General features: G+C 46.7%; 1 protein-coding gene across 4 annotated transcripts in view; it reads left to right on the forward strand.

Moving 5' to 3' along the window:
• LOC135921700 (cyclic AMP response element-binding protein A-like) overlaps window positions 1-27321 on the forward strand; it is a 252456-nt gene that overhangs the window by 155490 nt on the left and 69645 nt on the right. The window contains exon 1 of one of the 4 annotated variants that reach the window (XM_065456008.1): window positions 14431-14572. The exons of the other annotated variants lie outside the window; for them this stretch is intronic. Within the exon in view, the coding sequence (XP_065312080.1) occupies window positions 14570-14572 (3 nt within the window). The 5' untranslated portion in view covers window positions 14431-14569. Of the gene's footprint in view, window positions 1-14430; window positions 14573-27321 lie in introns of those variants that run through there. 4 annotated transcript variants of the gene reach the window in all.

Below are 27321 nucleotides of genomic sequence, written 5' to 3' on the forward strand. Positions count from 1 at the left end.
TGTTTGAGGCGACTTGTCAGAAACGTCGAAACAAAGTAAAGAACAAAAAAAAAGGAAAAGAGGGGGAGACGCTGGCGTGCATTACGATGATATCCCGATGTAGTTCCTTCTACAGCGTGTCGAAGAGACGGGTGAGGACGAGGCCCTGACGAGGCCCTGAAAAGCGCGCCTGATTCTCAGGACCGGTAGCGGCAGTTGCATGCAGCTACACGTGCTTTGATTTACGCAAGTGTATTTGATAACTGTTCTCGTTTCGACACGCAGAGCACGGCAGCTTCCCTTCACTCTTGCGTTTAGTTTCTTGCGTATAAGGATACAGCGGTGTGTGTGTGCGTTCCCTGTACGTTCCCTCTCCGCCTACTTTAGGCTGCGCTACATCTGTATGTCTATAACCATGAAAGCGAGGTGCGTAACCTGTCAATACATAATTGTTGCGTTTTGCCGCATTTGTAACGCAATGTTTTGGCTGAGAGTGAATCAATTTGCAAAGTCACAGAGGCCCGTTTGAAGCCGCGACTAAGTTTAGACAAATCCATGTGCCCGCCGTCGCATGATGCGATGGCTCGACCCGGGTCGCCGTGTCCGAACGCCCCCGTACATATTAGCGCCAGGTTTCCCTCTGGTGACTTTTGTAGGAAACTCTGTGCGTCATCAAGTTGCCAGACTTGTCGTCATCCAGAGTTTCAATATGTAGGCGGTTTCCTGAACATGGCGGTCGTGACGTACATATAACTCTAGCAATCGCTTCCTGCGCATGTAGTCGGTAAAAGCATTGCCTTCGAGATCTCTTTCTTGTTGCTCAGAGGGAGTCGTGTCGTTGGGGCGTGGGTTTGGACACTACTCATACCCCGGGTTTTCATAACATTTCATTATTTCTTCTCTCGCTTCGGCTTACCTCTTAGTATGTATTACTCCGTGCATTCCAGGTGGTTGTCAAACCTTGAAAAGGTATCAAAAGCCAACTATAATGAAAATTTGTGCCGCTTAGGAGGTGTAGTTTCAGATAGTACGTATATTATAAGCGGCACAAATTTTCATTATAGTTGGCTTTTGATACCTTTTCAAGGTTTGATAACCACCTGGAATGTCCGGAGTAACATATATATATATATATATATATATATATATATATATATATATATATATATATATATATATATATATATATATATATATATATATGCTCCATGTAACATCTTCAGTTCAAAGTACCAGTGTATGTGTCGCGAAAAGCTCGGAAATATAGATGCCGAAATTGCCGCTCGATGGCAATCACTCAAAAGCCAGGAACGTTGAGAACCAGCGCGACTCCCCGGCTTCGGATCTCCGATGTTAGGCGCGCTGAGAATCTCGGAGGCCGTGGTGTGAGATTTACGTCATATCCGCTAACCACCAGGTACACGCATCGTCTGCCTATGTGTTAATCATTTGCTGCTAACAAGAAAATTCCACAATCACCAGACCTGCACTGCTTTACCGCAATTGCTTCAATTCAATTCAATTCAATTTTTATTTCCAGAATTACAAAGTGTTCTGGTGGATACCATAGGCTAAAAGCTGCTGGAAAACAGCTTGACTAGGCCGATGGTCCATTACAAGGCATACATGGTGGTTGCATCAAAATTGTAACATTGTTAGACACTCAGAATAAATTAATTACATAAATGCACAATAGCAAGACCGAAAATTATATAAAGACTAAGAGAAAAAAAAACAGTTAATACATAATTGATACATCAGAAAAAATGGAAGTACGTGTGTAAGGGTTAATAATAAGGCTAATACAAGTCGCTCTGTTATAGAGAGTAGATAGTACTAACTAAAAAGAAAAAAACACACATTCGATACACCAGAAGATAGAATTACATGTGTATGGGTTACAATATCAGTAACGCGTACAGTTGCCTCTGAAAGAACGATAAACAATCACTGATCACATGTTTACAAAATGCATTCGCAGTTCCTTCGATGAAGAGGTATATGTACCTTTATAGTTATTTAATATATGTGGTAGATTATGTTTTAATGACTGTAGGCTATATTTATTTCGAAACCACGGGACATACCATGTATCACTATTTCTCGTGTTGGAAGAATTGAATTTTGGTGTCAAAGATGCAGTAGACACTAGGAAATTTTTAAAGGCAGTATTTGAGAAATAAAATGAATTTAGAAGGCGAAACGTGTAGAAATATTCTATTTTTATAATTTTATGCTTTAAGAACGCTGGCCGCGTTGTCTCCAGATAACCCATGTTGTCAATGTGCCGAATCATTTTCTTTTGCAAAGAAAGGATTTTCATGATGTTTGTCTTTCCTGTAGTCGCCCACACTAAGCTACAGTAATTTAAATGGGAAAAAAATAAGGCATAATAAATGTTCAGTTTTGCTTTGGTTGGAAGAAGACGCCGACATCGAAACACAACGCCTATGATAGCAGACATTTTTGTGCAGATATTTTCAACATGTTTATCCCAAGTAAGGTGCGAGGAAAAAGTGACGCCTAATATTTTCAATAGTCTTCAATAGTGCGTACTGCTCATTCGAAATTAATTTAACCGCAGTGAAATTTCGTAGCTGTTGACCTAAATAGTTATGGAGTTTTACGTGCCCAAACCACCTTCTTATTATGACGCACGCTGTAGTGAGGGACTCAGAAAATTTCGACCTCCTAGGTTCTTTACCGTGCACCTAATTCTAAGTTCACGGGTGTTTTCGCATTCCCCCCCACCGAAATGCGGCCGCCGTGGCCGGGATTCGGCCCCGCGACCTCGTGCTTAGCAGCCCAACACCATAGCTAGTAAGCAACCACGGCGCGTAGTTGTTGGCCTCTGAAGTCCAGCCGCAAAGGCTAGATAACTTGTCATTTCTCGTCTCTGATCGCTAAACCAGGCCTCCCTGTACGACATGAATGTGGTCTGTTCCTTTTTTTTTTGCTGCTACAGAAGCGTAACTTCGTAACTTACGATGAATGCTCGTACGCTTCTTCATTGTGAGAGAAACTAATTGTGTCATGCTAATTTGTCGTGGCTTCATTCATCGTCATCCCTGGAGAAAAAGAACAACCAAGAAGCAGAAGTCACTACCATAATTGGGGTACTTCTGCCGAGCCCACAGGGCGAGGCATAGAGTTGCTTCATGCCGCAGACCCTTAGTGTTAATTCTCCGGTTCGTTATTTTCGGCGAGGTCGGCAGCGTCGCAAGTGTGGGTGTGTGGGGCAACCGGAAGTGCTGAACGGAGCGCAATCTAGACCTCCGTTCTTTTTTTTTTATTGTTTCCTCTTCCGGTCAGTATCAAGCAGTCACCGGAAATTTGTTTCGAAAGGCGAGCAGACTGATCCGCAGGATCTGGCCCCTGTTCTTTATTGTCTTTCCTTCTTCTTCCTGTATTGCTTTTTTTTCTTTGTTCTTTCTGCTACTTCGATTTCGTCAGCGTCATCCGCTTACTAGCGACGCTCCGTATCAGCCAACCAGTTGTGTGTCTTCTTTTAAGGTTGTCTTTGCGAAGACCGTGCATGACATGCAACGATATCTCAACAGAAAGTCAAGATAGCCACAACAATTCTAATAGAGATTTTCTATTTGTAATCGTTAACCAAGCGTGCAGATATATTTTGTGGTTGTTATTCAATACCGGCGTTGGTTATTAAATTCATGTCTACCTCATTTAGGAAAACTAAACTCTAAACGTCAACTAAACTCTCTTCGTAACTGGGAGCCCATCCAACGTGAGCCAGCAGAGTGTGATTTATTGCTTGCGCACCTGCGGGCCTCAGGTTTCTACTGAGCTTTTCATAAATCACATACAAACTCCGTAAGGTGACGTCGGAAGTCGACATTCACATCCTGTCGCAAGATGGCGCCACGAGCGATACTGTCACATTCCTCTGTGGCAAAGAAGGGCAGACGGCAGGGGCGTCGGAGATGCTGCACGCGTGTTACTCCGCGAAGTAACACGCGTGCAGAGTTTGTTGGCGCTTTTGATTCCTCGCAACAGCTTCCTTGTGTGAGTCCAAGAGGACACCTCAAGAGGCCGAACAGTTGATTTTCGAGGGTGAGAGGCACGTGGAAGGGGAGCTGGGGCTCGAATTGTCCATCGTTTTGTAGGGGTGGCCGGGTGCTGGCGATGTCCGGAACTCAGGTCCAGAGAGGACAGGAATGCGAGATGACGCCGGGATCTCGACGTGTACCTCCACCACTTATACGACGGAGACCGACTGAGCTGCTAAGCGATTTTTGTTCATGAAAGAAAATGGGCCAGTTGACGCGCGAAGCAGGCGGTCAGGGATGGCCACGGCTGTACGCACGTGCGAAGACAATTAAGTACGTTAGTAGTGCTTACAATACGAACACTATGGCCCATAATCTCTACGTAACAGATCGGCTACACAACAGCTACATTATTCATTCGACCGTTCTCTACAAATCATGAATTCTTCGCATTATGTAGACGTCAAATGCAGTTCAGCCTGCCACATTTTTTTTCTTCTGGTTACAGTCTTAAAAGAATCAGGGATACGAGGCCAAGACGCGTTTTATGATGATGATGATGATGGTGATTATGATAGTGATCTAAAGGAGGAAATGACGCTTAATTCTGCAACGCCTGAGGCAGCGCGAACGCGCGTTTTGTGTCCAGCCAAGGCTCAGGAACACCTCCAAGCCTGCGCTGCACCCCCATGGCATGCATGCTTCCCCCTCCTCTCCGGTTGTGTCGGTCGCAAAAAAAGAAAGAAACAAAAAAACACGCGTTCGTTCGTCGTCTCTCTCGAAATATCCGGTTTCGGCTGATAACCCGCTTTTTTGGAACAAGAGCGCGACCGCCAGAGCTGCGCAGTTCCTTTCCCAGCGGTTCGCGTGCGTGCGGTTTGTGAGAGCGTTTGGTGCCGCAATAGTGCCGACCGCTTTGTCGAACACCGTCGCTTGTTGCTTTCGGCAAAAGGGGTTGAGAGGGGGGAAGGGGGCAGGTATACCCGGGCATTTTTCCATTGTCGGTGGAATGCTGCCCCAGCGTTACGGCGTTGTTGCGTATAGCGTTGTCGCGGTTGTTTCTCCGATGCTCGCTGTTGGCGCGGTGGCCTTGTTTGATCGATCGCTGGCAGGTTGTCTTTTTTGCGGCCCGAAGCAGCTAGGGTGTCCGGATCCCTGTGGGAGCTGCGCACCACACTCGTGTGCCCGGAATTCAAGAGAAACTAAAGCGAGAACGATGGCACCCTGTTTGGTTGGGCTAGGTCGATGCATCTCCGACAAGCGGTTGTGTGTGAGACGAAGTTGTTTCGTGAAAACGAATGCCACCTTGCGTTGCGCGGTTCTTAACGATACGTGCGAAAACACGCAGTCACACACAAACACACGAGGTCACTTTGTGCGTGCATCTTCGTGTGTTCCTGTCTGTATTATTAAGAACTGTGCAGCGGAACTTGGCAATCCTGGTGCGTACCCGCAGGTACGGCCGCAGGTACGGCCAGCCATCTTTTCTGTCCGGCCAACGGACAGAAAAGATGATATCGACGAGGGTTCTCGTTTCTTTTCTGTTATCCCTGTGTTAAAGTTCCCGTGGCCGCAACTGCCCGAATGTTATGTTTGGTTCGCGAATTTCACTGCCGGATTACCAACCTGGAAATAGCATTGTCGTATAACGGTATACAGGAGTCTTGGTGAGCAAGGAAAGGGGCAACCGCAGAAGGACCGGCTTGAATTTCCCCGCGCTAACAACTCGTGCCGTCATGGGATTGGAACAGCTTGTAGCGTCTGCCCGGAACTGTAGTTGATCAAGTTAAACATTTGACGAAAACTCGTCAGATCCGGTTTAGTCGCAGTCAAAGGGGGAAAACATGGACGCCTATCACGAATGTAAATTATGACAAAACACTCCATCTCTTATACATGAGGAATGCTTTCCCTCTTGCAGTCGGAACCTCTTGTTATTTGTTTGGGGTTGGCATCCATTTTTTTCCCTTTGAATATTATATTTAATAGCTTGTACTGACTGTTTTATATACTGAGCTTCATACGGCGTACGTGTAATGCTCACCCTGTTCACCTTTCTCTATACCCATTTCCCCTTACCCCAAATGTAGATCAGCAAACCGGACCCCCGTCTGGTTCACCTCCTTACCTTATCTCTCCTTTCTCTGTTTCCCTAATGGACAACCAAATATTACCCTGCATTCTAAAGTAACAAGACTCAGCGACGCAAGTTTCTTTTCTGAGACCCGCCGTGGTTGCTCAGTGGCTATGGTGTTGGGCTGCTGAGCACGAGGTCGCGGGATCGAATCCCGGCCACGGCGGCCGCATTTCGATGGGGGCGAAATGCGAAAACACCCGTGTACTTAGATTTAGGTGCACGTTAAAGAACCCCAGGTGGTCAAAATTTCCGGAGTCCCCCACTACGGCGTGCCTCATAATCAGAAAGTGGTTTTGGCACGTAAAACCCCATATATTATTATTATTATTATTCTTTTCTGAGCGAAAGCCGGTCCACCTCGCGAAAACACATTGATATCCACATTGACATCACATTATCACACATAAAACACATTGATATCCGTGGCGTCATACTGGCGGGCCCGCGCTTCTCAGTTCTGGAGCTAATTGAAAAAAAAGGGGGGGGGGGGGTGAGTTACTGCGCATGCATATTCTCCGCTAATAACCGATCTTTTTGCCGCCAAATGAATGCACATTCAGTCCTGAAGGAATGTTGTGACGGAACAAACTACTGCGCTGCTTTTAGAAAACTCTGCCACCGTATGGAACGCATTTCACTTGTCCTTGCGACACGGCGTTGTTCAGCGTCGGCATGTCCACTTTGCGATGAGCGACGATTGGGCTGTGAGCAAAAGTGTTTTGTTTTTTTCATTGTCACCCTACCAAGCAGCCTTATGAAATGCGTTAGGAATATCTGCAGACGGCGTGTGGACATATAATGGACGTATCAGCCTTTCTGAGGATTTATTTTTTTTTTCTCTATATTGAATATCTGCAGGCTGCTTATAGGCATCTACTAGACGTATCTCCCGTCCTGTCGATTTGCCCTTTATCTTGAATATTTGTGAATCAATTATAGGCCTTTCGTAGATGTATCTGCCTTTCTCGAGATTAGTCAGTAACTCTATTTCCAATATCTGTATATTAAACTCCTTATATACTTCTAATAGATGTAATATGGTGCTTTATTCTGCATGAATAAGACTGACACACTGTCTACCGATAACAATTGGTAGTCACTCTATCTCTTTTACTCAGTCTTTGGGTTGTCAATTTTTAAGCTCTTTGTAGAACTGGTTTAAAGGAAAGACACCCTTTTTTAATAGTCCTGGTTCTGCTGCCGATTTTTCACCCATCATCAGCTATGCATATCTAAACCATTATTGCTCCTCGCATTTCATCTTGTATACTTTATTTCCCCGTTGTATCTCTCCTGTGCTGCTGGCGGCTCTGTCGCTGCACCAGGCTGGAAGTGAACTGCATCTCTGTTTATTTGTCTTTCTGACAAGATGTTCTTTATCGAGTACGCAGAACATTCCCTTCCCTGTCTCGCGTTGTGCGTGTTTCAACGGTCCTGCTCTGTTTCGCTGTAAGTTCGGTGGTGCGTAAAAAGAGAGAGAGAGAAAGAGAGAGATTCGTGAGATGACGGCGATACTTTTCCACGTCCTTTTATTCCGTAAAAAATAATGCAAGGAAGAACGAAATGCCTGCGCGCTACGAAACAAAACGGGTAAAAACGAACTAACAAATGGATCCTACATTTGGCCAGGCTGTTTTTTTTTTTCTCACCGTATACGCTCGGAGCCGTCAACGAGTTTCGATTGCGGCGCGATATCCTAGTGTACACGCATGTCCTGTTTCTTCTTTTTTTTTTCGCTTCTTAAAGCTCGACTGTTTTGTCTGCGTTAGCGTGTACAGCGATCGACGCCCTTTGCATGATCTCCTTATTCGAATTGACGTCTTATGCGAACGAAGTCAACCGCCTGGGAAACGTAGGTTTTCTCTTTTTCTCCTTTTTTTTTTGCTTACCCCTGCTTTCAGCGCGACTGCGATGGTTTCGCGTGGATGAACATCGAAGGCGCCACTTCCGCCAATGTATATATGATTCGTCGCTTTCAATGCGTGGCGAATCAAAATGGCGCCGTTGTAGCGGTGATTTCAGCCGCCGTCTCAACAAATTGAGGCACAGCTCTGAGCCATTTCCGAACTTATTACATTAATTTTCATAGATAGTTCGCTAGACGTTATGTTCTCTATGTTCGCTTAACATTTAGATGACTCTGCGTCGTCGTGAAGCTTCCGCTGTCGACATGTGCATTGTCAAATGACTTGAAAGCGTAACAGCACACAGTGTTGGCAGCAGCGGCGATATTGTCTTGCTCCTGAGAACGAGGTATCGAGGTCGACTCCCTACCCGTGGATGCCGCCTTATTGTTAGGACGGAACGCAAGAGCTTTCATTTACAGACGTGATGGAGCACGCTAAGTAAATATAGGTGGTCCAAGTTAATTAGGTGGCCGTCGAAAGAGCACCTGTAATATAGCCCAGGCATTCTTATTAGGGTGCTAAAACCCGTCAGTCAACCAAGTGTTTAATTCACGTGTTAATTAATATTAGCTGTGGTGCTATCTGTAGTACTAAACGCCTTTCTTCTTCACTTGTCACGGTGTTTGTCTTTTCGTGCTCTACTTTTTATACGTATCGCAAATAGAACCTTAGTGCATTGCTACCCGCCGTGGTTGCTCAGTGGCTATGGTGTTGGGCTGCTGAGCACGATGTCACGGGATCGAATCCTGGCCACGGCGGCCGCATTTCGATGGGGGCGAAATGCGAAAACACCCGTGTGCTTAGATTTAGGCGCACGTTAAAGAGCCCCAGGTGGTCGAAATTTCTGGAGTCCTTTACTACGGCGTGCCTCATAATCAGAAAGTGGTTTTGGCACGTAAAACCCCATAATTTTTTAGTGCATGCTGCTGAAATCTCGACACCTATGCGGCGTTGTGACGTTGTATATGCGAGCGATGACAGGTGGCATGAAAGGGATTCGTACGACAAGATCACCTTTATTATTATCATTGTAAGCCTATTTTAGCTGCTACAAGACCTCTCTCAGTGACCGCAATTAGCCCTGTCTTTCGTGAAGCGAAACTCACCCCCACATTACGCAAAAAAAGTCTCGTACGTATAGTCTTTTAATACCAGCCTCCGTCAGCCGATGGTAAGCACTCCTGCTCATGGAAAGCTCTCGGGCATAAAATATCTCATTTCTAATAGTCTTTCATGTGCTTTTCTACGCCGTGTTGTGATGCATTGTGTACACGTTAACGAAGCCCAAATTAATCTGGAGTCCTCCACCATGGCGTGCTTCATCATCATATCGAGGTCCTGATACGTAAAACCCCAGAATTTAGTTACGCTGTGACGGCATATCAGCAGCCGTATATAGAGGTGCAACGTGGCAAAAGGGCAATTGAGGAAGCTATCCGAGCAAGTGTCCTGTCAGAACGAAGCAAAGCGGTCAAGGTCAGTTCTAAGAGCTAGCGCGAAATACGCTCTAAAACTATGCGCAATAAAGGTTGGGCGTACGGAGATACCACTCTGCGCTGCTCAAACTAGTGTCTTATCTTCTTGAGCTATAGCGGAGCTTGACGGCTAGTGATAGCACTGTTGTCGCTCTGAGATGGCTGTAACAACAGGGCTCACCTAGGTGTCTTTTGATTTGAAAATAGGCTTAATCGCGTGACTACAGCTCCTCTCACCCTCTTGACGTATTTTTTTCCTTACTTTTTTTTAGACAAGCGAGATATATGTAGTGCTACGCAATCACTCTTTCTGCCGCAAAACAGTATCAATATAACTTCGCATCGGCTCGGGGTTGAGGTAAGCCTGTCGCGGTGTTTTCCTTTTCGTTTACTTGAGATTTTTTTCCCGATTGATGCTGTAAGTGGGAAAAGTGCTGGCGTCGATATTTTACGCGTGTCAGCTCTGAAAAAAAATTACGATTTTCTTTTCTCTGAAAGATTGTTTGGCTCCCAGCCCGATGTGAAATCAACGGCCGTAAGCGCTAAAATATCGTTTTTGCAATCATTGTTTTTTTGTGTGTGTTATGTGCTTACTTTTGCAACTTTCTGAAGACATGGTCGAATACGACGGTTTCGACGAATTTGGAGAAGTCCTACTCTGAAATTTAAAAGCCTCTCATGAATCAGCGCTAAGTGTTCTTGTCATGAACTACGGGCACTGGGCGGACGCCCTATTCATTGCAGACTTGGCCCACTAATTGTAGAATGTTTTATAATTTTGCGTCATGCTATACTTCAAGAAATGGGTCGTATCATTTTCTCGAATGCAGCAGTACAATTCGAAACAAAAGTATCCGGTTCATGTTTGAAATTTCCAGTATGCGTGCACCACTAAGTGCAATATCAACAGCCTATAAAATGCACGAGTACCGAGTCTCAGCAAGCGCTACGTTAATCACGTGGCCAGCACAGCTTCGGCTTGGGAGTTGAGGATTAAAGGGGAAGTACAGCGAAATTTTGAAACGCGTAAGAAATATTTATAGTGAAAGCTCACTTGCAGGAAAGGCCCAGTGTACGCTAAATGTACGCTGGGCCTTTTGTACGCGATTTTGTACGCTAAATGCAGATGGCTGAAACTGGAGAAAAAAGTTCGGCGGCATGTTACACTCCTGTAGCTAGTGAAGGCGAAAGCCTGCTACACACTTGGTAATGCGGCGTCTTGCATCGTCGCGCTGCTACTTTCGTAGTTCGGCCAGTTCGGCTTCTTCGGCTCGTTTTCGACGCTTAAGTGCGGCATCGCCGCTCGTACAGTGGGTCAGACTCGCGCCAACAAAGTTTCTCTTCTACTCTACGTTGCATCCATTCAGCAGGGGATTGAAGCGCATGCTGTTCTGTGTTGTATAATTTCAATGTGATTTCAACCTTATCTCAATTTGATTTCAAGGAATTTCAATCTGATTTCAATGAACGTATGCACAGTTCGATTCACTTTGGTGAGTGCTTGTAGCATCAGCCGTATGGGGATGGTAGCCATCGCTTTTTTGTATGCTTACGGGGGTATGAGCCATTGAGAAGGTCACGTGTTTCTTTTGTACCACTCAACTAGATGCCGTGCTTCTGTGCGTTGTATGCGTGATTCCGATGAATGTATGCACCCTACGTTTCACTTTTCTGAGTACTTGTAGCTGCATTACGATAGGGATGAGCCATTGCATTCTTTTCTTGCTTAGGAGGGGGAGTATGATCCATTGCTGATGATGATAGTTGTACCAGTGGACCGGACGACGCGTTTCTTTTTCAAGGTCATCGGGGATACGAGCCACTTATGGCTTTCGCCTTTAGATAAACAAGTTCTCAGTACCCAAACTGGGAAACGAGCTCTCATTACAACTCGCCGGAAGCGACGCAGATCATGGAGTCGGCCTGACGCCAAGTGACTTGCTTGCTCGCTGTTCCTCACGCATAGGGCATAGTGCGTGTGACTGGCTTTGCCAACTCAATTCCTAAAATGCTCAGGATAGAAAAATGCCCACCAGGAAAACGCGATTCCGCGCAATCCTGGGATTGACGCAGTTGAGTGGTTTAGCTTCTCCGATATTCGGGTAAACGCAGGCGAATGGTAAACGTTGGGGCGTTGGGGATGAGGTGTAAATGGGAACGGCCTGCATGGTGCAGCCATCAGGTGGCGCAGAGCTCAAACAGACAGAAACAGCTAATATTGGACTAACCAAAGGTACATTACTTTTCTGTGGGTGTAAATTTTTGGCAGCAACAGCAACATTACGCCACTGCCTAAAATTTACACCTGCAACGAAGTAGAATACACTTGGTTAATTCAACATTAGCTGTTTTCATGTATTTGGGCTCGTGAGCTGCCTGTTTGGCTGCACCATACAGGCAGCTAACGTTTACGCCTCTGCCCCAAGGCCCCGCTCCGTCCGCCTGCGTTTACCCGAATACCGGACAAGCTACACCTCTCTAATATCCGTCTTATTGCGCATTTGGGCGGCATACCGCAATGGGTGCCTGTCGTCTGCTACGAAGTACTCTGAACACTGTTAAAAAACATTTTCTGTGTTTGCTAGCGTTACTGCTTGCCGCACTTACTCCAGTGACATCCACTCTCCGTTTCTCCACGTACTAAGATCAGGTGACGTTTCCATGAAGTTGGCCTTTAAGACGCCAACTCGCTCCAGACGGCAGCTAAGTCTCGGCAAAGTCTCGGCTACCCCCCGTGCTTTTCCTTATCGCTGGGTCGGCATTCGCCGGATCGTTTGCGGCGCCGCTCGTGACTTTGTTCGCGCGAGCCAATGACAGCCATGCGCCTATTTTCTGCCTCAGCTAGGGCTGTCTTTTGTCCCTTGTCGTCTGCTGCGCTTATGCAAGGTTCATGAAGGAAGAAGAGCCTTTTTTTTCTCTGTGCAGACGACGTGCTGTGGTCGCCCGAGCAGACGATTCCTCTCACTTACGAAACGGGGTTGCCAGACTCGTTAGCCGTCTGTCGCTCTTTATGGAGCGGGAAGGGAAACTGGGAGGTCCCGTTTTTCGCGGTTCGTTTCGCTTTGAAGAGGAAAACCGATGTTTAGCTTTCTTGTCTTCTTTCTTGTCTTTTTTCACGATCTCGTTTGTCTGTTCTCGTCCGTTTCAGTTCAGTTGAGAATCGTCTTGTGGAAGGCTTGGAGAATTTACAGCAGCCTCTTCGGTGGGGATGTGCTGGTTTCAACGTTATGTATTGAAAACGGTACGTGCAAGGATGCCGTCACTGCATAGGGAACAAGCATTCTTATTAAAAATAAACAAGCGTACAAATTTCAAGCACAGAGGCGAAGAATGCGACATTATAGACTGTGGACTTAGCATCGTTAGTGCTAGTCACCAAGTTGTAACTAACAGTTGTAAGTCCAAAGTTTCAGAACCGGCGTTTCCGGGGTAGACGCCTCCTGGGTGATTGTAAACTGTTTGTCACACACAGCGCAACTGTAACATAATCCTGTCAGCAATAAACTTAAATTCTGACCTGGCTTTGACGTCTGCTTTTGTTTGCACGCTTTTCAATAAAACTTAGATACTAATAAGCCTTTTTGAACAACGACCAGCTAGCGCAAAAAGCCGTCAATGACAGCTGCAAGCCGTACAACCAAAGTGTTCTTAGAATACGTATCGAATCTATAGACTACCCAAGTCTCTGTTCTAAGGCGGAAAGTGTTGTAGAGCACAGCAGTTCTGGACCCATCACATTGCCGGAATATCACGGGAGCTGCAATTCCTTTTTTCTTTCTTTATTAATATTATCGGTGGACGTTACTATGCGTGTAACATAGTAGTCAGGGTCGCACCTGGGCTTGTCTAAAGCAAGGAGATTTTACAAAAAATTTTAAACCTCCTTGGTTTAAGCACGCCTGGGTCGGGTCAGGGCTACGTTTGCATCGCAAAGCCTGGCTACAGATTTACACATTTCATTTAAGTATACGTCTAAAACAGCGTGCGCATCCTTGGCACGGTTGAAAACGTGGCTGGTTGGCTTTTCTACGTACGAGCAGCCGCTCTACATAAATCCAAGCCGCGTTTCACGCCGCACGTGAATCTCTTTATAGTCGTCGTGAACGGGCGATCGAGGCCCGAAATTGGAGCACCACTTGCTCGCGACGCACGCCCACGCACGCAGCCCTTGAGAGTAAAAAAAAAACAAAGAAAGAACGAACGTGACGAAACGGCTCCATTCAGGCGCTCGTGATTTCTGTTTTGTCGATTCGTATTCAACAACACGCGCCATTTGTATCGAAATCTATCGCGGTTTCATTCATGTCGTACACACCTGTACGTTACAGAAACGTTTCATCCGAAACGTTTCACACATATTAGCAGGCAACGCTAACGAACCTAAGAAAATAGTTGGGTCTCATGAGTTTCACTACGCGCGTTCAGCAGTGTATTTGTCTTTTTTTTTATATCTACAGCGCCTCATACGGAATAAATGGTTGGTATTGTCGCGAGAGGAAACGGCAACGCAGTCGGCTCGGTGTAATGGGTGGTTGCAATATACACGACAACACGGGGGACTTCATCCCCGTCACCATCATCATGAGCAGCAGCAGCAGCAGCAGCAGCACCATCATCATCATCATCATCATCATCATTATCATCATCCTGTTTCATGGACACTGCAAGACGAAGGCCTCTCTCTCCCTGCAATTTCCAATTACCCCTGTCCTGCGCCAACCAACTGTTGGCGCAGGACAGGGGTATGAACACCTATATATTGTTCATGTGCGACGCAATGAGCAACAGTCGAACAACGAACGTCGCCGGGGCCAACGTTTCGGCAAGGGGACACATCTTTTGTCAGGGCAGCAACTGCTTTCTTTATCATCGTTATTACGCGCTCGTACCTCACCCTCCCCCATTTTCAATGGGTTGGGGACAGTGAGCAGTGACGCAGTACATTCATGGCCTCTCCCTCAAGCTATATAGCCTGCTCTCCCGACTGGTCATGACGCCTTTCGTCTTCCCGAGGCCGTCAGAGCTGGTCAAAACTCCGTCTTATTCTACGGGCGTAGTAGCATGGTAAGTACATGGTCCATTCAAACTCTCTTGATTACCTTTAGTTGATGCAATTAAAGAATGATACGGCAGGCGTAGCAAACCAGTAACAACCCGTAGCCTCGTTCCATTCGCCTTAGGGGCTTCGGTCATTATTGGATCTGTCGATCGTTTTAGTAGACACTCGCTTGTGACGACCTGTACATCGCCTTGTGCAGGATGAAACGCAACGGCGATATACCGGACTATACGGCACCGGTACTACACGACCGCGTGTGACAGACGCAGCGGTTGCGCCGTTTGCCCGCACCTGATTTGGCTTGGCTTGGCCGAGTGACTAATGACTCAGGCGCCCGCAGCGGGGGAAAAAAAAAGAAAAAGCGTGGCTATAGCGTGGGTTTAGCTTTCCGCAGTCACCTCCCACCACTCTTAGCGGAACCCGTATGTACACCGGCTGCCTGCCGCCTCCTGTTCTTTAGTGCCTGCTCGCGACTTTCGCTCTCCTTTCGTTGCCGATTTACTTCTTTTTTAATTCCGTACCACGTGTTTTGTCTGCACGCCACAACTGGGGCGGAAGTGTGGCACGTCCGAAGACTAAAATAAAATGAAGTCGCGCTCGCTTTCCGAGAGTTTTTTTAGTTTTTTTTTGTAGGAGCCGTCGGGCTTGCGAAGCCGAGTGATTCACTGCTGTTATGATCGCCGCCGTCGTGTTCGAGGTCTCTGACCTCTTATTCGCGCAGCGGCCGTTAGATGACGCGCATGCTGGTCGCCATAAAGATGGACGAGAACATGGCGGTACCACCACATCTTTAATTGGTGCTGGAGCAGCATGCTGTGCACGCATGTCTCGAACGTACAATAAATAGTGGTGCTTCGACTCGGGGTGGCCCGTGCGGTTTTCGAAAGAAACCAGTTTCGGCTTTCGAACGGCGATTGTTCAATCACTCCAACTGCAAGGTCAATAATTGAGCCGGTTGGTGATCCATCATCTCGGAAAGCATAAAAGAACAACGCTGACGCAATACACCGCTCGCACGCATAAAAAAGGGGGAGGGGGGATGGAAAGGAATTTACGGACAAGGCGCGGACTTGCAAACGAAACTTTTATTGATGAAATACGCATTTATAAAATCACACACGCACTGCGTCGACAGTAACACTAGACAAAACAAAACAATGTTGCCAATGCACCCATCTACGGACACGCACACATGTGACAGCGCCAGAACAGGATGCTGACGTCGCCAAAAGCAAGAAAGCTTCCTCTAAGCATGTTGCCGGTATTGTACACTTATTGGGTAGGTAGGTTTTTTTATAACACTGCGGTAATGTGACGAGTGTAGCCTATAGATTTTCATGTACGTGTTTCTGCAGTGAAGGTCTCGCTAGCGAGTCGATTTACAAATGTCCTCATTTCTGTCACTGCAAGCTGAAAGGTGAAAGCCAGACACCTCGAATCGGCTCCTCTATGAAAAGAAAACAGTGCGGTGCTCTATCCTATAGTCCGTAAGCGTATTACAGTTTACAAAATACCGGAGTAACCGAGACGCCGAGGACAGTGGAAACGCTGGTAGCGCCATCTTCTGACGCTTTATTCAAGCACAACGCTTTAGGAATTGTTTCTTTTTTTAATGTTTTCACATTGTTTTTGTAGAGAGGAAAAGATAAATCCACTATACGCTAATGATTGTTCCTGCACATCTATTGCATCAACATCTATAGGTGGAATATCATACAAACAGACACAAAAGAGGACAATCATGACGACAGTTCGTGCGTTTGATTTGCGTGGTGTCCTTTTTAGTAGCGATTACGTCCCAGAGCAAGTATGAACTAGACCATAAACAAGTTCTTCTGAAGCAGGTACTAAGGCAGGTAGGTTGAACATAGTCGCTGCAAGGTTGTCCCCCTCGAACCGCCCCCTCCCCCCCCCCCCCCCGATATGGAAAGTCCAGCGCACTCCTGTGGCTAAAGTGTCTTCGTGTTCTGCGTTCGTATAGTCAAGTCTACCGACGTTACTCTCGAACGACGAGCTTCGTCCGCGTAACGTCAGTGTAGGGAAAAGGAGCAAATAAGGTAACCATTGGTCACGCGCTCTGACTGACACCCACCACCGTGGCGATACATCCCGCGTAGCGATGCGAGCTCGGCATTGGCTCGTCCGAGAGGCTTACGTGCGGGGAAGAAAAGGAAAAGAACTAAAGAACACGTGACCGTGTCTGGTCGCCCACGAAGTACCGTGTGCATAGCGGTCGGTCGGTCGTTAACGGCCTCTTCTCGTCGCTCGAAGGGCGGTCGGGTTGCTGTCCGCCGCCGCCGCTCCTGCGTGCCAGGGACCCGATCACAAAAGCGCCAGACATACGTGTTGTGTAGTAGGCCGACGCGTACAGCGGCCCAGACACAAAGGCGGGCGAACGTAACGAACCACGCTGTGGACAGCAGAAGGAGGACCGCGGCTGACCTGGTCGCCTCCACGTGCTGCTCACGACCAGACGGACGCTCACTCTCATGTCTTTCTTCCTTTCTTTCTTTCTTTCTTTCTTTCTTTCTTTCTTTCTTTCTTTCTTTCTTTCTTTCTTTCTTTCTTTCTTTCTTTCTTTCTTCCTTTCCTTCTTTCTTTCTTTCTTTCTTTCTTTCCTTATTTCTTTCTTTCTTTCTTTCTTTCGCTCTGTTCGTTCTTTATTTCAAAGCGAAGCTTTCTTTGGCTCTGACCCCACGTAGCGTGGTCGCTTGTTCGGCCGAAAACTGGGCCGATCTCAGAGGCCTTGTAATCAAAGCTGGCTGATATGTTGACCCTATAGTGCGCGATCTGTGTCCTCGCAAAAAGTTTCAGTGTAGTTTTTGACGAGAGCCGATCTCGGAGGCAATGCAACGTCACAGCGCCCGCGTGCCTCCAAAGCATTAACCAATAAGTGCAGCCCATCTCGGAAGGTCTGTCTGCTGGGAAGTTATCGCTGTTCTTTGACAGTTACCATCCGAGGGTTTCTGCACATTTTCTTTCTCTTCCTTTCAATCTTTATTTTCTTTTTTCTTGCTTGCTTGCTTGCTTGCTTGCTTGCTTGCTTGCTTGCTTGCTTGCTTGCTTGCTTGCTTGCTTGTCCGCCCTCCGTGGTGGCTTGGTTGCCATGGCTGCACGAGGTCACAGGTTCGAATCGCCGATGGAGGGGTGCTTCCGCCCCCATCGCATTTCGATGGGAGCGATCGTGTGCTGAGCTTTTGGTCCACACTGACGAACCCCACTGGGCCAAACTTAGTTCAGAGTTCTTTCCAACATAACGTTCCGTAATTTATTACTGGTAATTTTTATTTCTTGTTTGCGTGTTCACTGCTCATATCTTCTCGGTTTACTTTTCCGCCTCTTAATTTGGTTTTCTTAAATTTCTTAACTCTATCTTGCGAAAGACGGTCCTAACGGGCAATTAAACGTCCTGTCGTGTTTAATGCTTACAATCGTATTACACTAGGGTTAGTGCGTTACGAATTCAATTCAATCAATGCAATTCGCTTCATTATCCAGAAAGAGATAAAAATGAAAGAGAAATTTGGGGGGCGGATTTGCCGGATAAAAGCTGCCATTAGCAGCTTGGCGAGGCCTGCAAACCCTTAGGCAGATGACCAGACAAGAGACATCATGGTTATAAATTTAAAGGACACACACAAGCATTACCATTGGTGCTAGAAATAAACTTGGCAACGATTGACTTCTGGCCTTGTTGGCACGACGTGTTTGCTATGATATTTTAGCACGAATACTTTTTCCACAGGGACACAGGAGGGGACACACACACAAGCGTATGTGTGTGTCCCTTCCTGTCACCCTGCGGAAAATAAAGTATTAGCGCTGAAATACTATATCTAACGCAATGAACGGCGTTTTCGATTCTCGAAAAAAGATTACTCAAAGGGAAACTTGAAAGCTCTAAATTGTACTAATCCTATTTTTGTGAACTTCTGTGAACTGCCTGGCCCGAGGACAACTTCCGCTGGCGCGCTACATGTAGCCGATCTCTTACCGTTTGTCCGTACTTATTGGCAAATCTCGCGCTTTCCCTTAGACGCTGTTGAAGCGCACCACCCTGTTTGTCTGCAGCTTTTAAACAACCGCAGCGGTGCGACTCGTGGGCTCCTTCAGGCCATCGCCTTGGCAGACCCACTGTCGCGGACTTAAGGTGGTGTTGCGGGGGCCATTTTGGTTGCGTTGTTTTACCGTCTCCGTTTGTGCACTGCTTGGTTGCTACGCTCGCTCGTTGCGAGTCGCTGATTTCCCTAATCGTGAGGCGTTTTGTACGTACTCGTCGCCGTAGTGCGGCAACTAGGGCGTCACGCTTTCACAGCTACAACTTCCTGGTCCGCGAACATCTGAAAGGAAATAAACAACAAACGAACAAAAAAACACCAAAACCGGCTTTAAGACACGCTAGCTCAGTGATGGTTGACGCGTAACGATAGCGCCAGCTGTCCAGAAGTAATAGTGAGCACTTGCAATGGAGTGTACCACATCGATTCCATTGCGGAAGCTATAACTACGCTATTGTGTTTTTGTTGAGTTTTTGTTGTCCTCGATAGAATGTCTGTTTAGACCCAATAGAACATCGCGAAAAACTTTTGCAAAGGTTGTCGAGATTTAGCGTGCAGTGTTTCTCTTGGCAAATTGTATTCAAAGGCTATCCAGGTGAAGAATTATCCACAGTTCTAACTAGGGTATTACTTAGCCCACATTTTTAATGAATTAGGATTATCCGGAACCCCGGCACAAGCTGGGAATGGTACAAGAAACCCCTTCAGCCGACCGGTTAATCTACACACGGTTTTTTTTTGCCACGTGATCATTTCGGTGACTGAGAGTGATTTGCAGGGGGAAGCGACCGCATAAGTATAGGCGAGATGAGCGCACTGTTTGGCGTTCATTAAGCTGTATTCCGGAACGTATCTCTTTGTGTGGCCATGGTGCGCTCTAAAACAAAGGAAGTAGCACTGTTCTGTTTATTCAGTCTCTCCCGTCTTAACGCTCTGTAGACTTCAGGAACATCACCAGCAGATGTTATGGTTGTCAACGGTCCTGACTTTAGCAAGACTGCCTCGACCTTGGAGTAAAAGTTCCGTCTCTTTATTTGACCCCGTCGGGACGGTCAAATGTCCCAACTTTTCCTTCTTTCTTTTCTATATCAAATAACCATCAATAAACCATTTTTTCTTTAACTCTAATGCTTGACAGCTTGGTCGCACATTGTTCCCTTCTGTCTTCTGTTGCATTGTCATCACGATCGAAGTGGTCTCGTTCTTTTTTCGTGGTTCTAGTTCTGCTGTAGACTACTCACCTTTCACAGTACTTCTGTTTGTATTGGCAACCGTGCTATCCAGGTAATTACTGCACGTTTATTGTAAATCGCGACATGATAGGACTAAAACAAAAATTGTGTAATAGTGTTGCACACGTACAGGCGGCTCCTGGCACTAACAACTAGGTCCCGTCGTTTTCATTCCATTCCCAGCCCTCGGCCTCTCCCCTGCCCCCACTTCTCGCGCTCGATAGCTGGCGGCTCTGCCGGAGCTGTTTCTTCATATTATCGACAGTGATGATATGAGAGAAATAGGCATTTTTCGCGAATCATAGTTAGTCATGCTATGGGGCGTCTTTAAGCAGACATGTGGTACTACGCCAATTAGCACGTAATGAATATAACTCAAACATTGCGTTTGTCGATCGGCGTCCAGAACATCAAACCCATAGTTGAACGTCGTTCAAATAGCTTGAAGATTGAAAATAGAGGCGCCAGCGTTTGTTTACCCGCGGAAAAAATCATGCATGGCATACAAATACATATCAACAGAAAGTCAATTGAAGTCAACAGTGAGTTTACAGAAACACAACGGAATTCCTTTGTGGGGGATATGTTCTGCAACGATACTAATATGGTGTACAAGTGATGGCGGCACACCCTTCCAGCTCTGGAGCGAAGTTTTCTTGCAATATGACGATGGTAAAAACAGCGCCAAGGACAGGACGAAAGCAGAGTCGACGTACACAGCGCTGACTGACAACCACTCTTTATCCCATTTTTTTTCAGTTGCCATGTATATGGATCCGTATGCGCAGCCCTCTGTGTCCTAGCGTGTCCTTTGTATCCTTACACTGCAGCGAAATGCTCTGCTTATCAAATCTATGATAAAGTGCAGACAACAATGACATGTCATATAAACATTTTTCAACCTTTCTCCGCATAGGGATCCACGTATATTGCTACTCACAACGCAATAAAGAGTGGTTGTGAGTCAGGACTGTTTACGTCGTCTCTGCTTTCGTCCTGTCCTTCGCGCTGCTTTTGTGCCCTTCATCATGAATGAACCAGTCCAATTCAGCTTCTTGCAATACGAATGGTTCCACGGTGATTGTAGCGCGGCTCGCTGACCTGCGTAAGAGCGTGCGTAAGAATGTTCGCGCGTTATTGGACCATCGCGACGTCGCGCCCGAGCAGATCAAATATCGCGACCTCATTTTCTCCCGCCGCGGCCTCCTCATTCCTACCGCGCCCACCACGCGGCGCAGTTAAACGCGTCATTTGCGGCACTGACTTCTAGAGGCATGATGGTGTGTCCCCCACTTGTTCCCTCCTCTATCTAGTGCGCGATGTCCTATACGCGTCTCTGTTAAGCCCACTGTATATGCGCTGCGGCTGCGCTCAGTGCACGTCGTTTGGGCTCCGCCTTCAATGGGTCACCGCCAGAGCACGGTGGATATCGTAGCCAGGGATGAGGAGGAAGCGGGGTGGTAGGTGGCGCCCCGCGACGACCGAGCACGGCGTTAGCCGAAACTAATACAGGCGGCGGACCATCACGCGCCATTGTCATGCTGATGCCGCGACGGCGCATTGAGAGCGACCGCCCTGCGTCGCTGACCGGCTTCAATGCGTGGGCTGTCGCTCGTGCGCGAGCTTAACAATGTCGCCTTGAGGAAAAAGAACGGAGACCACATAGGCTTCATTCAAGTTGGCTACGTCGTGAGCCCCTTCTTCGACAATTGCGCGCAGTGCTACGGAAAGCTGGGGCCGGCGCAATCGGGAGCGAGATATTTGCAAGGTGCGCAAGCAGGCATATCAGTGAGAGCACTGCACGGAAAACGCGGCGTTTGGAATGGTCAGCTAGGCAGGCAATCAGCTGGAACGCGACGTCCAGTCACCGAAGTTGTGGTAAGCGCGCTAGGAATATCAGATAGGTTAAAAATAGTTTGACTTTAGTGGAGGCCGTTGTGTGGGCCACGAGGTCATTTCAGTCGTAGAGATGGGTCTGTGCCTCCTTGCACGCGCCTGCAGCGCCCCCTGGCTTGGCAACATTGCCACTCACCACCGATTTGCGCAGCGACAGCGGCAGGTTCTCGAATCCGTGACATCGAGCACGAGCAAATGCTTCTGAGGTTGTCTGGAGCTGGTAACGTGGTACTGAGGATCAGTTAAATTGACATTGACGTCAATATGACCAATTACAGTTACTATAAGCAGATTCAGGCTTGTTTCTTGTGTAGAATCGCCTGTAAAATTATTCACTGGCTTTACGTAGTTTATTTAGGGCGTGTTCGCGTTCGAACTCTCCTAATCTAACAAAATAGTCCTATTAATTAGTGCTTCGACATGTTCCACAAGGCCTAGGCGTCCGTTTTGACCATTTAGAGCATCGATTAGACCAGTAGCTCACATTGTTGTGCCTGGCGGATGAGAGCAACCTAAGTAAATCATCATGACAGCTTATCCCTAAGGAGCGTTCTAATCATTCATAGCAACCATTTCTTGGCTTCTTTTTCTCGCCATTGCGTGATCCGCTGGACGCTGCCAAGATTGATTGGTTTGCCAGCGCGACGTGAGCTAACAGGTCTAAATGAACGTCCAGTCCTTGTGGAACATGACGAAGAACCTATCAACGTGACTATCTTGTTGGATTAGGCGAGTTGGAATGCGAACACGCGCTGAATAAGAAACTACCTAAAGCCACTGAAGAATTTCGCAGAAGATCCTACAGAAGAAACAAGCCTGAATCGGCCTGTAGTAAGCGTAACTGGTCCTTGCGATGTCAGTACCCATTTAATAGCATCTCAATACCACACTACCGGCTACGGGCAATATCAGAGGCTTTCAACTGCTCTCGCCAGATGTCACAACGGGCTCGACACCCTGTCGCTGTTGCTGCGCAACTCGGCGGTGAACCGCAAGCTAGGGGGTGCTGCAGGCGTGGGCGAGGAGGCATGGCCTGTAGGCTTTGACAAAGACGTCCTCGTGGTCTCCCCAACAGCCTCCACCAAAGTGTAACCACTTTGATTGATTGATTGATTGATTGATTGATTGATTGATTGATTGATTGATTGATTGATTGATTGATTGATTGATTGACATACGAGTGGTGTTGTGATGGATTTGTGGCAGTATTCCAATGGATGGATGGATGGATTTCATGGATGTATTTTAACAGTTTTATGACTTAGCGCGATTGCGAAGGTCATCCTTCGAAGTAGTAAGTATACTGGGTCGGCTATCGTCCGCCCTCACTCTCGTCCTAACCTATACTGACTGACTGATTGGTTTCGACACGCCGTGTGAGGCTATAGGCTTGAGGAGCGCACCACGCGATTTAACGAAAGGCGCGCGGCTCCGTATCCCAGGCCCCGAGAAGTTTTCCCCAGCACTTCCTCGCGCAGCCGCTCGTCCGAACCGGCAGCTTATCGCCCCGGTTTTTTATTTTGGCGCTCGAGATAAACATCGTTCCTCAGTGCGCGCCCCAATTTTGCCGCCCCTCTCGGACGCGCAGCGCAAACGGCGTGGAGGAAGGAAAACGGCGAGCGGCGGCGGCTTGTTCGTGGCGATGGCGATGGCGCAACTCGGGGGCAGTGATGCGACGCGCGATTCCCGATTGCGTTTCTCCCCGGCTACCGCCATTAGCCCGTCACGCCGCGTCTTCTTCCACTGTCGCAGCTGCGCCTCCTCCTTTCCCATTTCGATGTGCTCACGTTAACAAAGGGGGAGAAAATGTGTGTGTGTGTGTTAAAGGGACACTAAAGACAAATATTAAGTCAAGCTAAAGGGGTAGACGCGTCTTCTTCTACTGCCATAGCTGCGCCTCCTTTCCCATTTCGATATGTTCGCATTAACAATGTCAAAGTGGGAGAAAACGTGTATGTGCGTTAAAGGGGCACTACAGGCAAATATTAAGTCGAGCTAAAGTGACACAGTAGTGCTCGAGAATCTCTAAAGCGCCAATATTATCGCGAAGAGAACGTCAGTAATCGAGATATTGAGGTAAATGAAGGACATCATTAGCGACTCCACCGGGACATTCAAGTACTTGCCCCGTGACTAAAGCACTCCTCAGTTAAATTTTGTCGCTAGTACTCAACCACTCGTCACAAAAAAAAACATTCTTGTAGGTGCTATAAGATGAAATAAAACACTACTTGCCTAGTTCTATCTTATATTTAGAAAAAAACGCTCGTTGAAATTACCCTTGACAACATTCAAGTACTTACCCCATGACGAAAGCACTCCTCAGTTAAATTTTGTCGCTAGTACTCAACCACTCGTCGCAAAAAAAAAAAAACATTATTGTATGGTACCATAAGACGAAATAAAACGCTACTTGCCTAGTTATATTTTATTTTTAGAAAAAAAAAAACTCGTTGAAATTACCCTTGACAACGACGCGGGTGGTCGAAAGGTTTCGTTTTCGCTCGACTCTGCGCCGCCCGCGCTTTCGCGTTTCAGTAGTTTCGTTATCGCGTAGTGCTGTGCTGATATTGCTGGCTCGTGAAACTCGCACAAACTGCAAGTACCAGAGAATTCAACTTCCATGTGATGTCGCGGTATGCGCTCCAATGGTCTACGCCATTTGACCAAAAAGCAGCTACAGCAGCGAATCCAACGCTCTTTCTTGGCTCGGTACCGCCGTCTGTCGGGCGCCGTTTTACTCACCGACGGCAGCAAAGGGTGGTGATGACGTATGCAACGTCACCACACCCCGGGTTGGTTGGCGGGAGATTTGAATTTCGAAACGGGTATTTGCACCCTTCGGATGCAATTTTCTCGTAAACTAAGTCTTTCCTTGCATACGAGAGAAGCGTTGCCAGATTTCTGGAATGGTATTTAAACAGTCGACGTCGACTTAGTATTTGCCTTTAGTGTCCCTTTAAGTGCAGTAGTAGAGAGAGTGTAGAGAGTAGTAGTAGTAGTAGAGAGTGGATTGGAGAGTTAGACTAGCGTGCATTTGCATAAATATGTACGTATATGTATATGTAAACGAGAAGAAATGAAACCGAGGGGCCCGATTTTTATTAGCCATATCATAAGAAGTCAAATAATGACACCAAGGACAGCTTGGTGTCATTGTTTGTTGACTTCTTATGATATGACTATAGATTTATATGTACTGATTAGATTTTTTCAATGGGCCAAGCGTATTTAGAGAGATGCTTCGCATACTGCCGAGCGAAACTTTTCGCTATAACGAAAATTTCACTATAAACTGAGTCCCTCTCAGTGCTTGGTATATTGGTATACTGTGCACCTATATACTGTATACCGTGTGTCTATATATATACATATATATATATATATATATATATATATATATATATATATATATATATATATATATATATATATATATATATATATATATATATATAGCAACTGACAGTGGTCTTCGGAGCCACCTTCAGTGCGTGCGGGGTGGGGGGGGGGAGGTTATGAGCCATTGCTGACGATGATCATTTCTGCTCACGGAGGGACACGAAAAATTCCCACCACCGAGAGGCTAACCGCTTCGCCGTAAAATGTTGATCGGAGAATGAGAAGTGGCAGAGACGCGTAGAAAACGTCAAGTAAGGACCGAACGTTACATTTCGCACTTTGTCACAACGCGCTGTCACTTCAGCGGGGAAACGGGACACTGCAGGTGGAAAACAATACGCTGCCACTCTCTCGGTCTCTCTGGCGGCCACGTAATGAGTTCGCACTCATTCCGTGCACCACTATGCCGGCAACACCACGCGCACGGTCGTGCGCAAGCTTCCTGTTCCAGATTTGGGTTCGCGGTGCCTCATTTATCGTTTTTCAGGCTCGGTTTCCGTGAAGGCCAGTGGAGATGTATGAGGCGGCCCTTGCGGGCTTTCTTTCTTGCTTCTGCCTTCTGCATCATCTGACATCGCGTTCTCTCTTTTTTTTATTGTTATTAAGATGGTTTGTTTCTTTCTTTTTCCAATTGCAGTTAAAGGCCAACTGCAAAAAAAAAAGTTCACTTTAGCTAAATTGTTATATATGAGTAGTATGCACTGTTAAAACTGTTTTGACAAAGCTGAAGACCTGCTTATTGTCTAATTTTTTTTATTAGAAGCATTCCAGCGACACCTTAGCAGACGACGAGTGCACCTGGTGGTTGCAGGACGTGACGCATATGTTAGACAATGGCCTCCGAGATTTTGGGAACTTCTGATGTAATGGCGGCACTTTTTCTTTTCTCAGTTTCGGTATCAAAAATGCCTTTCGTGCGAGCTTTTCGTGACGCGTGTATTCCCATTAAGCGCAAGATTTTGCATCAAGCTTGTTTTAGAGAGGGAGAGAAATTTGATGATGTGAAGTGCAGGGACGGATCGGCCTGCGGTGCATTTCTCCAGCCAGCTACTCTGTTCTGGGGGAAGGGGAAGAGGTCGTTTTAATATGCGCAGTAACTGAACGTATGCTTCTTACGTGGTCGCAACCTTCTTTACTTCTACGTTTGCTGCCTATGTGCGGTGTTCTATGGCGTCACGGAGACTCCGAGAGTGGCGGCGCGCAAGCGTGCATTTCGCACGTTAAGGATTAGCAATACTGCAACTTTCTCTCTCTCTCTCTCTCTCTCTCTCTCTCTCTCTGTTTGAAGTTTATTTATTTCTTCATTACAGAAAGAGGAAACATGAGCTAAAGGCCATATGGCCTGACTGGGGCTCTTGCTCCTAAGCGCGTTCTGCTTACATGATGATTCAATGTACAAAAAAGCAAATATAACAAGAACGAGCAAGTACGATGTATAAAATACAAATAAGATAATTTGTACATTATACAATGACTATGTGAAAAAACATTTATCCTTCAATTTGTTTGTACATTCACATCACAGCGCAGATTAAAGCATACATATATAGTGCATAAAAAATTTTAGTGCGATAGCACTGACGGAGACAAAGTTAGTATGGCATCGCTAAGAGGTCGTTCTCGTAAATGACTGCGGTGTTCGCCGCGTAAGCCAGCTGCTATCGCAGGGATCGAGTCAGCACGACAGCCGGTGAAACTGCTCAAGTATTCCTTTACTTTCTTTTTTGTCTTGTGTTCCTTTTTTTTAGAAAGGTGCGTCTATCGACTTCCAGTTCGCCACTTTCTAAGGAATTTTCTGTTCAAATTTCCTGAGCAAATGTTCCTGCTCTGCAGTAGCGCACTTGACGTGATGTTTTCATGACTCCCAGTAACGAAAGCTTGGTAAGGGACAGTTACTCGAAGATTAAAGTAACAAAGAGCTGATAACTGCTGGAACGTTCCGCGTGCCAGTGGCTACTAAGTGTGTGCTTCATGGTTCAACGAATGATACTCATGGCGCATGCGCAAAAGCATAGATGCTACCAGCTACAATGGTGCACCTTTATTTTTTTCGTTTCTGCCGAAACGCGCACAGTAGCACGGCTCGCCTCCTCTGTAATCTGTGGTTTCCGCTACATTTCGGGTGCTGCCGTTGACCGTAAAACGCCCGGTGTGCGTTCTCTAAAG

This window comes from Dermacentor albipictus, chromosome 10 (genome assembly GCF_038994185.2).
Source record: "Dermacentor albipictus isolate Rhodes 1998 colony chromosome 10, USDA_Dalb.pri_finalv2, whole genome shotgun sequence".
NCBI classification, from domain to species: Eukaryota; Metazoa; Arthropoda; class Arachnida; order Ixodida; family Ixodidae; genus Dermacentor; species Dermacentor albipictus.